The sequence below is a fragment of the Podarcis vaucheri genome (assembly GCF_965113315.1).
Source record: "Podarcis vaucheri genome assembly, chromosome: 1".
NCBI lineage: Eukaryota > Metazoa > Chordata > Lepidosauria > Squamata > Lacertidae > Podarcis > Podarcis vaucheri.
The window spans coordinates 71,818,247-71,832,742 of record NC_138759.1 but is presented as its reverse complement, the minus strand read 5'-3'; the positions used below and the strand labels follow the sequence as shown (position 1 = coordinate 71,832,742).

The 14,496-nt window shown below is 41.5% G+C and overlaps 1 protein-coding gene across 3 annotated transcripts in view; it reads right to left on the bottom strand.

Moving 5' to 3' along the window:
* TRIM66 (tripartite motif containing 66) overlaps positions 1-14,496 on the bottom strand; it is a 62,974-nt gene that overhangs the window by 20,735 nt on the left and 27,743 nt on the right. For all 3 annotated transcript variants that reach the window (XM_082215925.1, XM_082215926.1, XM_082215927.1), the window contains 6 exons: positions 13,168-13,284; positions 11,876-11,990; positions 11,146-11,292; positions 9,158-9,275; positions 6,789-7,723; positions 6,087-6,233 (listed from right to left, as the gene is read on the bottom strand). In XM_082215925.1, coding sequence (XP_082072051.1) covers positions 6,087-6,233; positions 6,789-7,723; positions 9,158-9,275; positions 11,146-11,292; positions 11,876-11,990; positions 13,168-13,284 — 1,579 coding nt within the window. The remainder of the gene's footprint in view (positions 1-6,086; positions 6,234-6,788; positions 7,724-9,157; positions 9,276-11,145; positions 11,293-11,875; positions 11,991-13,167; positions 13,285-14,496) is intronic.

Here is a 14,496-nt window from a genome sequence, read left to right as displayed (position 1 = left end):
CTCAAGAAAAGTAACTGTCATGTCATCATGCATTAAGCAAATGTATTTGTGGCAAGTCTTCAGTAACTGTCTGAAACAGCATTGTGTCTACATCAGGATGTCTGAGTCTACAGCAGCCCCACTTATCACATGCTTTATTGGTCTATCAGAGCTTTTCTAATATGAATTTTATTTGTAAAAATTTTCAAAATTTTTAGATAAATATACAAGAGACACACAACACAAGAAAGGAGAAAAACACAGAAGCAACTTGAAACTAAAGCACATTTACAGTACAAGGATGTGGGGTGTGTGTGTGGAAATGACTGTCAAATTCACAGACAATCAATGAACTCTAAGAAAAGAGGATGTTTGTCAAGCTAAGTTGGCAAACTGAAAAATGAGGTGCAAGCAGCCAAAACATTAGAGAGGAGAGGGATATAAATGTTTTTGCATTTGGTAACAGTAAGATGGCCATCTGGCACTTATACCATAAGAACCAGATCACAACAATCTTCTTTTTCTAGACTCTATCTCTAGCCTGCAGCATCTATTGACAAAGTTTACACATAATCATCACTTCTCAGATAGTTCTGTTGTTTCAGCTGTTGCAGAGAAAACCACAATTGTGTTGTTAAGAAGTATAGTTACAAGGTCATAATTTGCTTGAGAATGGATAAACTCCTGAAAGAATTCTGCAATTAATTAGTAGAAGAGTTGAGCAACCACAAAAAGTGTTTAAAGGTCCTAGTTTGCACACAGCCGTACTAGACGAACTGACTATAGCTCAAATGGATTAAGTGGAACTTTGCTGCAGTTATGCACTTTCTGTTAAGATCTTTAAACTGAGTTTTCTTTATATTCATGCTACAAAAATGAGGCACAGGTGCCTTGCCAATCTAAAGTTCTGGGCAGATCCTTTACAAACCTCCAACTACAAAAGCATCTCCTTCAGAAGAAGGGTCAGAAGGAACAGGTAGATGGTAAGAGCTAAGGAGGAGAGAATTATGACATTTAAATAGGATTCTATGATGCTAGCGAGGTTACAGCATTCTGCTTGAATTATAGTTGTCTGAGAAAGTAGCATATTTGCAGAGTGGCATATTGGAATAGTGGTGCTATTAGGGCCCCACTCAGCAGAAGGAACAGGAAGACTCGCAAATGGAGCAAGTGAAGTCATGCATATTTAAAATGATCCCACCCCCATAAGATAATTAAGTCTAGGGTCCAAAATGATTTAACTGCACCACTGTACAGAAAGCTATGGTGAATCAACTTTCTTTTAATGTTCCTTGGAGTTTTCTTCAACATGTTAAGTCTTTCATCCAATGTATCTTTGTTGTTTTCCAGGAAGAGAAGTCCATAAGGCTGTTTGAACTGATTAAATCAGAATGATACATAAAAAGACGATCAGGCAAAAATGTGATTCTCTCTTCAACGGATCCAATGAACAGAGTATTCTTAAAGGAAGAGATGCCTAAGTATGAACCAAGGCTGATCCCTGTGATCATTCCAAATCAAGGCATCCTATGTATAGTTTCTGGTAGCATGTTGTTGTATTTGTGTCCACTGATGATGCATCCATATAGGAGAGCTGCAGCAAAATATAAAGTCCAGGGCTGGAACTGTCAAACTTTTTTAACCATAGGTCTATTAAATGTGAAATTGCTTCAGTCGTGGCTTATGCTTAAGACTTGGTGGTGACAGATAAAGTGCAATTGTTTGGGGAGGGAGGGAGGATTCTAGACATTCATTCACACAAATGAGCCATAAGAAGTCAGAATACCATTTTTGCATGCATTTGTAAAGCTGATTAGAAAGTGGTTGGTAGTTGAATGTATAATAGGTAGACAGAAGGATGACGGAAAGATCCCAAGGTGATGCCATGGCTTAGTGAGCTGCACAAAATAATTTTATAGGTCAAGTTTATATTTATCATATCAGACTTCTGACAGTTGGCTTTTTATCCAGATGCTTTTTCAAATGTGTCAAGCTCACACTGGTTACGAGATGTAATTTGAGCTGCTAATATGTTATCAGAGATAATCACTGCTTTATGCTGTGTTTAGTTACACTTGGATCATTTTGTTCATCCACAGAGCACAGGCTAAGGATTCCATTGTCAGGATATATAGCAACAGACGCAGCAGACAGCCAGATTTAGTTCTCTTTTGAGATGAGTATGATAGAAGTCCAGGATGTCTACAGACACAGCCCCTAAGGATGTTGATAATGCCTGAATGTCCCTGGAGGAATTAGGACTGGAATTCATCTCGAGAAGGAAATACTTGAGGCATAGCCATTCGATACAATCAAAAGCTTTCTCAGTGTTGGGGGATAAGATGTTCAAAATGTGTCTTGCCTTGTATGCAACATCTAGCCCATGTAACACTTTGTCCACCAGGTGTCATCATGGGATGAATTCCATTTGATCAGAGTGGATGTACTGGGTGATAATGTTGTCCATTCTGTCAGTTAAGACAGCTGTAAAGTTCTTCGAGTCCTGATTGATTAAGGATATTGAGGAGTAAGAGGCAGTTACAGCTGAGTCCTTTCCCTGTTTCAATCATCCATCTTTTCCTCCACCCACAAACAATATCTAACTACTCCAAAGTAGTCACAGAAGTCTCAAAGGCCTTGCTATCAGAATTTTATACAAATATGTATAATTTGTATACAACCTTCTTATTCTACTGATTGCCTGGTTTCTCCGACAAAAGACTGTAGCCTGGATCCAAGGGACCATACAGAGGAATCATACACATCATAAGGCTCTTCACGTGATCCCTTCTGGCTATAGCCCCTATACCACCTTGCAAGCTGCTCTGAAGAACTTTGGGACTGTCTGCAATCTGGTATAAAAAATCCTGGGTTGTTTTTTTTTTTTTTTTTTTTGCTTTGGCTAAGCAAGGACTTCCAAATTCTTAAATAGAAGGTACTTGTACTAAAATTATTCAAATATAGTGGACGCTCAGGTTGCGAATGTGATCCGTGCGGGAGGAACGTTCGCAATTCACAGTGCCGCGTCTGTGCACACGCGGGTCGCGATTCAGCACTTCTGCACATGCACAAAGTGCGATTTAGCGTTTCTGTGCATGCGGGAGCACTGAAACCCAGAAGTAACCCGTTCTGGTACTTCCGGGTTTGGCACGGTGCGCAACCCGAAAACACACAACCTGAAGTGTCTGTAACCCGAGGTATCACTGTATCAGCCATCATAGCTAAAATTAATACCCTTATAAATTGGTGGTTCAGAGTTGGGAACAGGGAATGCCCAGTTATCTTTATCCTTCATTTCAGTTTCTAGGCAGATGATTGGCCAATATCAGATACAGAATGCTAGCCTATACAATGCATATGTTCTTAAATGCAGCCTAAGCAAACAGGCCTTAGCTACGGTAGACCTCAAACAATTAGAACTCATATAAATGGCATGTGGATTATGCAAATGGCATTGCATCTTATGACTCAAGTTACAGACCATTTAATCAAAATACCTGTACATAAGTTCCTGGAAATTGTGGAGAAACAACTAAACAGTTTATGTACAAGCAAAATGATCAGGTAACATGAAAGTTAAATTACCCTCAAAGATACAACCTGTCTTTTACTTTGAACCAAAAGGAAGTTTGGTCTTTCCCCCGTTATAGTTACAATCTCTACATCACTTCTTCAATCAGCACTTGCCTAATTTTGGCACCAAGCCATGACAGTGCTGTGACACTATAGCAAGACAAGGGTCTTGAGGTCAAAGTAGATGGGGCTGTTTATTTGTGTTTATTTGTATCCTGCTCTTTTTCCATAGGATTCAGGGTTGTGTATATGGGAGGCTGAAGAGTGTTCCATTCAGGAACTAGCCAGGCCAAAATATATAGTATAGCTTCAGAGAAAGAAAGGCACTATTATTCCACTAAACTCCACTGAAGTTACTGGCCAACTAAAATATTTACTAGCTGCATGCCTATTCACATCTATCTAGTCATTTATGTCCTAAAAAGAAGAATTGTCAACTTTTGTAAAAACAACCTTGTCTTATCATTTTGGAAGCATTTCTTACTGACCAGAAGTGACCAGATCAAGCGGCTGTTGGGCAAAAGGTCCTCAGAGGAGGTGGGTAAAAGCTACCAACTTAAGCAAGCACATTTTCAGTATTTAATATTGCCTAGTGATGGAGCATGCTTCCAGTCTGTAATGCATGAAGCTACAGTCAAGTCATAACACTGGGTAGTAGCTGCAATATGTACTGAGTTTATTTCTCTCTCTATGTTCTTAGAAAACAAAACCCTTTTGGGCATCAAGAAATGTTCCTTTTTAAATTTAGAAAATCTAAATTTGCATAGAGAAGATAATAAGTATGTCTATTTTACCTGTATGGTTATTGGCACCACCACTTGAGATTGAAGGAAGAGGGGTTAGCTTGCACTTGCTTAGCTGCTGCAGAGGAACCTCAGAGGTACCTGCCCTAACAAGCAATGTGCCTGGACCTTAGAAAGAAAGCTGGCTTACACCGAGTCCATCTAGAGTATACTAGTATTATGTACACTGACTGGCAGCAGCTTTCCAAAGTCTCAGGCAGAGGTCTTTCTTAGCACCTACAGCTCATCCTCTTAACTGGATAACCTACAAACGCAACCTGTAACTGCCTGCATGCAAATCATGTGCTCTACTACTGAGCTATTGCTAATGTTGGGATAGGAACCTTTCTTCTGCTAAGGGCCACATTACCTCGGGGTTTGGGGGAGGAGTTGGGCCAAATAAATTTTTATTAGTTTTCCAATATTCACCCAATAAGAGCCAAATTATAACAATATCAATTAATTTACCTCTGAGGTAATTTATCGGAGGCTAGATGCTAGTAGTATGCAAGGCCAGAGTGAAAAGTGAGAGGGGCGCTACCTCTATCACTCTTTTTATCTCTCTCTTTGCCACCCATTTTCCACCTGTTCTTCCCCTCTGTGGCACCTGAATGAACTTAGGTAGGCCACAGGTTGCTCACCTTTGCCTTATGTGCAATCTCCCATGATCCTACACACGTGTTAACTGACAAAGTCATAAACAACTCATGCCCAAAGCACCATCTGACCTCTTATGAAGTACCTCTAGTGGTTCCCCATGCCCTGGAGCCTTCACTGGGAATTGAGACTTTAGCTTGGCAGGCCTGCTGTGTAGAGGTTCGGGAGGAACTGCCCCTATCTTCTTTTAGAGGTTTGAAAACTGTACTGTTTAGACAGGTCTTCACAATATGAATTTCTCTTTTTAGCCAACCAGTATCTACTGATGTTTTACTGAAGTTTTTTTATTGTGTTTTATAGATATTTAGACTGACATTATTGTGTTGTATATGCTCTGAGCCTCCTTTATATATTTTATGAAAGTATGGATTATAAATGTTCAAACAAATACATAACTGCCACCTTTGGGCTCCAGCTACCTATGAGCATTTGACAGGCTGCCCCAGCATTAAGACAGCATTGAGAAGAGGCCAATGCAAGGAACAAGACTGTGGATGAACTGAGTGAATTCCCCCTATTCCCTCCGTCATACAATTATTGCTGCTTGTTTTTGAACACCTAAATAGGGTGTTCAAATAATTGTGAACACTGGGATTTCCCTCCATCCTTGCGTAGAAAAGAAATGTCAGGAACAAAGCAGCCCTAAAAATATGTTTTTTGCAGCATTGCCTGGAGATCAACAAATCAGAATTCATGAAAAACTCCCATCGAAATTTCCACTCAAGGCTTTATGTGATTTTTCAATCAGTTTGTAGTGCAAACGTACAATGTACATTGCCCCAAAATGTAAAAATGCACATTTGCATTACAAATGCTTTTCTTCTAGTCTTTTCTATATTAACAACTATGAAATGTGTATAGAAATAACATGAGAGTCTCAAGGGCAATTTAAGCACTTGTATGGACACATTCACTGTGTTCCAAGGATATGGGCTTCTACAGAGAATAATCTCCCCTACAAAGATGAAATTTCACTCTTGACCTTCATTCTTGTCAAAGTGCTGAAAGAGAGAAGTAGTCTTCAAAGAAGTCATATAGAGCTACTGAAACATTTTCTCTTATGTTTAAAAAAAGAAAAGAAGAAGCTCTGTGTACCTTTCTGACTGGATTCAACAAAGTACTCTCTGGGGAGTGAATACTGACAATAGCATCTTCCAATGGCTGTGACATGGGTGGAATCATGTTTCTATCAAGGGGAAGTGCTGGTTTTTGACCTTCTGAATCAGTGGAATCTTCAACAACCTATGATAAGGGAATAATCAGCACAGATTCATTAATAGCACCAAAATCAGTTTAGGAAATGAGTCGTAATATGAAAAATCCTTTTGATGGAACACCCTTATTTTATTTGTACACACAGGGATCATTTCCAGATGATCTGTAAACTGAGCCACCCTCCTAATTTGTTTGCAGGGAGATCAGTGGATTTTGCCTATTAGTTAACATTCAATCGGATTTGTTTGCAGTCAAGTTAGATAACGCTGTGTCAAAGCAAGTGTTCTCACACTCCCCAGTGCATTTCCTCATCGCTTTCTTTACTGCAAAAAGTCCAATTTTTTGCAGAAGAGCTCCAAATCAACTTTAATTGGGCAACCAGAATTTGCCAGCGTGTTATCAAATCCCACCTAAAAATAGTGAAGCCTGGAAGGGCCTACTGAGTTCACAGGTGTCAGCCCATTTATTAACAATTACTGGCTTTAAATCTGTGCTAACCTATCTGCATTGGAGCCTATTTGGTACCAAGTTTTGGTTAGGGCATTTAAACAGCTAGAGACCAAAAAAACGAAAATGACTCACCTGCTGGGCTTCATCCTGGCTTTGCTGCTGAACTGCCGTCGGCTGCCTCACAATGTAGTTTATTTGCCCCACAATTGTTTGCTGAACATGCGGAGGCTGCTTGGCCTGATTCACTTGCAGGCTCGGTTGCTGAGCCTGGAGGAGAAGCTCCAGATCTTTCTTCATTTCCTCCAGTTCAAACTGGTGGTGCATGATGTCCAAACTCTGCTGTAGCACTTCTTCGTGAGCCTTCTCGCTCTGACCTGTCGTAGATGACTGCTGTGGTGACAGTGGCGGCAGTGGCGGCAAGGGTGGCTGTTCCTGCTGCTGCTGCTGCTGCTGCAAGTGATTCAGCTTTAGCTTCTGGAGAGGACCAAGCTGAACTTGCACTGTCGGACTGTGCAGAGCAGATTGCGCAGGCAGCTGCTGGGAATGTCCAGCCTGGCCTTGTTGACCATCATGCAGGGGAAGGGGATAAATGGGATGTGCTGCCTGTTGCAACGGCTGCTCTTGGGAATGCTTTCCCATCCTGGCAGATAAGCTATCGTGCTCCTGGTGAGAATTCTGCTCGGCACAAGGCTGCAGTGTTTTCACGGGTCGAGAGGTGCACCTCTGTTCTCTTTCGTGCTGCTGCTGGCTATACTGCAGAGGGAAATGCTGCTGCTGGTGGTGGTGCATCTCAGGAGGCTGTCGGAAGGAATGGGCATGGCTCATGGTTTGATGAGGAAGCTGTCCTTTATTCATGTGTGGGATGTTAAGGCAATGGGTGCAGCACACAGGCGTAGGGCAATGAACAGGAGGCTGAAACTGGTGGGACTGGGTGTTGAGAGAGTCATGCTGTGGTGCTGGCGAATGATGTCCGTGATGATGATACAAGGAGGGCTGCATTCCTTGCATACTTCCATAGGATGGCACATCTGAGTGATGGATTGGTCCCCCCTCCATTGACAAGTGGCCTGCAGAAAGCAAGGAAGAAATAAAAACGGGAAGGCTGCACCAGCAAAATGGAGAAAAACATCCACCCATCCACCAGGAGGGGGTCAACATGTGCTAGAAACAGGCTATCAAATCTTCCTTCAGGGGAAACCTTATTCAGAAATACTTCCACAGAGTCTCACCTTTTGCATTATCTCCTAGTATCTGAGTATCAAATGGAGGCATATGGTGAATTGTTGTTGTTTTAAGCCCTGTTAAAAGTAGAGGACTGGTGAGATAATAGCCAGCCCAAAGGGGGATGTATGACTTTTTCCCAAATTGTCATTTGTAGCACTTCCATTAAGACACTGTAAGCCAGGGGTCAGCAAACTTTTTCAGCAGGGGGCTGAACCACTGTCCCTCAGACCTTGTGGGGGGCCGGACTATATTTTGGAAAAAAATGAACAAATTCCTATGCCCCACAAATAACCCACAGATGCATTTTAAATAAAACACACATTCTACTCATGGAAAAACATGCTAATTCCTGGACCATCCGCGGGCCGGATTTATAAGGCGATTGGGCCAGATCCGGCCCCTGGCCTTAGTTTGCCTACCCATGCTGTAAACAATCTTTTAATTTCAGAAGGGCTTGTGAGAGTATTTCAACAATAGCTATTTCAGCTTGTGGGGGGGGGTAATACTATATGGCTGCCTTTTGGTGTCCCCCCCCCAAAATGCTTCTCCAGATATGGAAAGGACTACATCAACATTTGGACGCGGGTGGCGCTGTGGGTAAAGCCTCAGTGCCTAGGGCTTGCCGATCGCATGGTCGGCGGTTCGAATCCCCACGGCGGAGTGAGCTCCTGTCGTTCGGTCCCAGCTCCTGCCCGCCTAGCAGTTCGAAAGCACCCCTAAGTGCAAGTAGATAAACAGGTACCGCTTTCTAGCGGGAAGGTAAACGGCGTTTCCGTGTGCTGCTCTGGTGCTGGTTCGACAGAGCAGCTTCGTCACGCTGGCCACGTGACCCGGAAGTGTCTGCGGACAGAGCTGGCTTCCAGCCTCTAGAGATGAGCGCACAACCCTAGAGTCTGTCAAGACTGGCCCGTACGGGCAGGGGTACCTTTACCTTTACATCAACATAATCCCCCTACTTTCAATAAGGTCTTTGATTCTGGCATGGTTATTTATGTATGGATGTGCATGAGTGTGTGTTTTCATTCTTATGACACCAAAGCAAAATAGTGGCGCCTATGTCACTCGCATAGGGGTATAACTCACAACTTGGCCTTTTTCCGCACACGAAAGTCTTTGACTCACCTTGTAGCAGCTTTTGGGTGACATATTAAGTGTGACTTACAAAGAATTGTCACAGTGGCAGCAGTGGAAAAATGAACATCAATACTGATAATACACACACACATATTTTCATCTAATGAACTCAAAGGAAACCTAACATTGTATACTTTTTTTACCTAAATTGGACAGTTGTTTAGTCCAGAAAGATGGGTCCCATGTGAATCTGACCTTCCAAGGAGGACCTGCATCAGTATTACAGTTTGTTTCTAGTAAACGCTGGATCTGAAACACAATCTGGTAACAAATAAAAAAATTAATGTTAGAGTTAATGAGGATCAATGCTTTATCAATCACAGCTGATTATGACTTATAACTTTAAATGACCCTACATTTCCATTTTCCATTATTGCTTACTTGTCCATTCAGTTATCCTTTTATTTCATTGTGCTTTTCGATTTGCTTACATTTTCAAGGCAAGAATCTCCTAGCTAAAGTGAACTAATGAGAGGAAAGGAATTCATGTTGAAATCAGGGACTCCTAAGTCCATCACTGCAGGAGAAATGATTTTGCATGCAGACAACAGCAGGCTTGTAATGTCTGCTATGCAAACTTCAGTGGAGAGTAAAGTTACTCAGATTGCTATGGAGACCAGCAAATAGCCTGAAATAGTTAACAAGAAGTATGCTTCTGCAGAACTGGCACTTTTGCAAGTGCCACATAACGTATGTTCCACATTTGTGAGGAGTCATTCCTTTAGTAAGGCAGCACCTTATTGTGGCAGACACATGATTTAGTTAATGATTTTTCTTTTAAAGTCATTGATTTTTATCTTTGTTTTTAAGGATGGTGGTGATTCTATGTACACTTGTTTTTAACTGGTGTATGACTTTATCCATGTTTTTCTTTATAATTCTATCTGTACACCACTTGGGAAATTTCTTTTGATCTAGTGGTTTATTAATTCTCTAAATAAAATAAATAATAGATAAGTTGCTGATGTATGAAACAAGGCTGAGATAACAATCCACAATACTTTACTGTGTAAGCAAATCCTTACTGTCTCACAATCTTTCTCCCATAATTACAAACGATATTTTTATATTTGCTTTCCCCAATAAAGTACTGCACATAGAGAGCAACCTAAAGCCATAGGATCTCTCTTTCACACTATCCTCATCTGGAATATTATTGATTCAGCAAAATGGAATCCTATGCATATTTACTCAGAAGTAAGTCTGCGTTCATAAGACAGCCAGGTCTGCACTACACAGGGCTAGTTTAGGGAGTCTAATTATTTGTTATGGACATTTACTCTTTACAGTACACATGTGTACCTTTTGTATTTTTATTATTTGCTTTAGCTCCTACATATTAATGCAGATTTTTAGTTCATGTTGCCTTACATTGTCTTGGTTGCCTTTTCGGGAGACAGGTAATTAATACATACTTAAATACATAAATGCATCAATATTGTGCTGTATCTTCAGTTCACACCAATTCCATATCCTGTCCCACTCTAGATGACAGTAACAGGAAGCTACTGTAAATCATGAATGAAGTAGGCATTATGTGAATGACTGAGCATGGGGGGAAAGGCACTGGATCTTGTTCCATTTCCTATGCTTCTGGGTCAGCACTAAAGTCCCATGCTGATCACAAGAAAACATCCTATGCACTGTATATGCACTATATATGCTTCCAGATGACTGGTTGTCTGGGTGATTGGCACCATGTTTTAGCATGAAAAGCAGTCTCAATCTATATAAGGACTAGGGATGGGCAAATCAATAAACTTCCAGACCATGCCACTTTTGCGTGTGTTTGCCCATAATTCAACTGTCCCATTTCCACTTTAATCTGTGTATTTCCGCTCCAAAACAGAAGTTTCTAAACATATTAGGCCATATTCAACTAATGCACTGCCCTAGCAGAAGCCACCACAAAGATTCCCACTAATGCAGTATTAACTTTTTACTAGAGCCGCTTGCCAACCTCCTTTTTGCTTCAGCTTCTGGGAGACCTAGAAGTACTTTTTAAAGTCTTGAGCCACCAGTACAGTAGAAGAGTTCGTGCATTTCCCCCATTAGCTTCTTTGGGGACTTGTTTTTTTCTGTTCCCTTCCCTTTTTTGCATTTTGGGATTGCAGTGAGCATTTAGACTTACCAGCTCCTTACTGAAGAGAAATGGAACACTGTTTTTACTGCACACTGCCCAGCTCAGAAAGTTCTGCACGTGTTCAAATTGCCTGTTTAACACCATGATGCCCTGAAGTTGTTGTTCCAGTTTCTGCTTCCTTTCACTGGTGATTCTCTGTCAGGAGTCAAAAACAAAAGAAACTACTCAACATAGTCATTGGAACTGTGATGATCCCTCTTCCTTGCTTGGATGAAAGATGGAGAAACGTGTGTCGGTGTCAGAAACATCTAACAAAAGTCAGAAAACTTTTGCTTTTGCATAGGTGGAATATAGCCTACTATAGAAAGATAAGACTCAATTTGTTGCTCCACTCAACGTTGCCATTAGTCCTTCCCACTTTTGCCTCTGACCCCACTCACCACTGGCATGTGACCTCCTGAAGATCGCCCATGAGAGAATGCAGCTCTCAGGCTGAAAAACTTTCCCCACTCCTGATATAGGCAGTCCCACTGGCACTGTAGGGCACCATGGACATCTAGCTGTGCTGTTTCCAAATCTCTTGCCCAGCTGCCCTTCTCCCAAAGCACCCTCTTCATTACCAGACATTCCCACATCAGCTGAGGAAGGGCCTCCCCTTTCAGTTTTTCTCACCCCGTGCATTTCTTGACCTTTGAGTTCGCCACATAAATAAATTCTTGTTGTTCTTATGTCTGCATGTAATGATCTGCCTTAGCTACGTTAGAACCACCCTACTTACCTCTAGCTGTTCAAGTAGAACATTTGTTCTCTTATTTATTTCACTGATCAGGAGCATCTTGGCCATTTTGATCTGATTTTCCACTTTCCTTTGCAGGTGCTTTACTTCAAACAATCTGTAGAAAAGAAGCCATTGACAACTTCACTGTGTGTATATATGAGAAGGTTTGATGGTCATCACTGTGAATGTGTTATCAATTGCACCAGGAAGCCAACTAGTGTATATGGCTTGCCTTTTTCAAAGCACTTAGTACTATGATCCGGCTAATATCATAATTCTAAGCCTGCGTGCACTACTGCTAACTTGAATAACATGCTTCATGGATTCAAACATAGGACTTTCCAAAAGAGTTTTGCTGAATCAGGGTGACAAGTAAACAATGCCTGATTTTATCAAATTTGCTAGGTTTCTTGAGAAAGTAATGATTATATTTGTCTAGTTCATTATTAATAGATTATAGCAAAACTTGCGCGCGCACACACACACACACACACACACAAAGTTGTCAGACTGAAGTTCTCAGCATTTTATCATTGAGGGTATTTGGTGTGGCTATTCTTGTATCACTGGAGACAGAAATAAACCTTTCTAACTGCTGTGATATTGGCAACTCCTTATTGGGCATACTTATTATTGCATTCTTTATATCTCACCAAGCATTGCTTGAGCTTAGATTTGAATTGAGTTTTCCTTCATATAACCCTGAATAACCTAGCCATTATTCTAAGCTACTACTTTAGGATTGCAATCCACTGAACAGAACATAGTTCTGAACAAACTTGCACAAGACTGGGCTGTAAATTTAGCAAAATGCCAAAGGATGTTCGCCTTCCCATCTAACACAGCTAGGCAAACTGGCCGCCTCTTCCACAGGTTACTGAATACCTAGAACAAGACAGCATGGTAATCAGATCTCCTCTCTTTGAAGTGTTTACCTCCAGCAAAAGCACATCCCCCATGCTTTTCTGCCCAAGAGGGTCAGAGAGTTCTGCACACTTTCCCCTTCATCACTCCAGATATGGATTCAAAGAAAAGTGGGGGCGGGGTGGGGGAAGCAAGTAGGCAAGCCACACCCCTTCCCTTCAAATGATGTGCCCCAGTTATGTCCCTACTTAGGCCACCTTCAAAAACATCACTGACTGCCTTATTGTGGGAACATCAGGTCTGAGCCCAAATGCAACCATCCAGGCCATCCAGGCACTCTTTCTGTTCCTTGTAAAGTGTTTTTGTATCCTGTCCCCAGCCACACCCTCTCTGTTCTTCCTTGCCTAGAATGTGTCCTTGAAAGTTACCTGTCTTCAATCTGTTTGGCTGAGACCTGCACCCCATTTTTCTTCTCTTCCACTTTAGCCGTCACATTTTCCAGGATGGCTCTCTGGTTTTGTAAAGCTTCGTGGAGATGTCTGAACCTAGGAAAAGAAGAGAAGCCTTTTGTGTGTTTTTTTTATTCTTCTACTAATAAATTCATAAATTAACAGTGAGCAGTCTTCAGTTCAAATCCAACGCAAGAGGGATTTGCGCCTCTGGCGTGTGGCCCCTGACAGATTGCCCATATGGGAACGTGATCCTCAGGCCAAAACATGTTCCCCACCCCTGCACCAGACAACGTGGGCAGGTTCATACATCACTTGTAATGTCTAGATTTGACTACTCAACACGTAAATGACACACCACTAAATATGCAAACTGCCTCCACTGAACAACAAAGTGCCTGAAAGGAGGAGACACCTTTGTCTTTGGTGTTTGACCCATGATGGTGCCTTCACATATGGAAGTCACACATGATGCAGTCAGGAAGTGTATGTATGTATGTTTGAAGATGGGGCAGATCTACAGCATACATTTAAAGCACATTCAACACACATCCAAAACACATGGACTCCCCCAAAGAACCCTGGGAACTGAAGTTTTCCCCAAACAGAGCTACTGTTCTCAGCACCTACACTTCCCAGGATTATTTAGGGCAAGTTATGCACTTTAAACAGGTATGGGATGTGTTTTAAATGTATGGTGTGGATCTGCCCAAGGTCCAGTCAACCAAAAACTTTCCAGAAAACCCCAGCAGCTTTTCTACTGTCTTGGCATCATTATTCATGTACCACCCAGTCAAGGGCTGGACTACCAGATTATATGTGCAAATCTGGGTACATATTTGACAGCTGCCTTCTCCTAAAACTGTTTCCTGAACCACATTAGTTTTTTATTATTCATATTTATTCCACTAATATAAAAAATCACAATATCATTTGTAACTGCTACACAGACTGCTTCACCTTCCCTTCATAATCACAAATGTCTGCTAATTGCACACATGAGGATTTCATAAGTGTGTGCTGAAGAACTGAGGAAACCACAATAATTTTCATATGTGAAGTCAAAATCAGCTTTGCTCCAAATAACCTCCAAAGATTAATCTAAAACCTGCATTGGCCTATACTTTCCGTTCTTCCTCCATTTTTCCCCCCACTTTCATAGTATTCAAATGGGACACAAAATGTGCTCACAGCCCAATCCTGTCCAAACTAATTTGGAGGTTACTTCCATTGAGTACTATGAGACTTTTTCCCAAGAAAGGTTTCAATTCTGAACTGGGTCTTACCTCTAGGTAAGACAAGATGGTG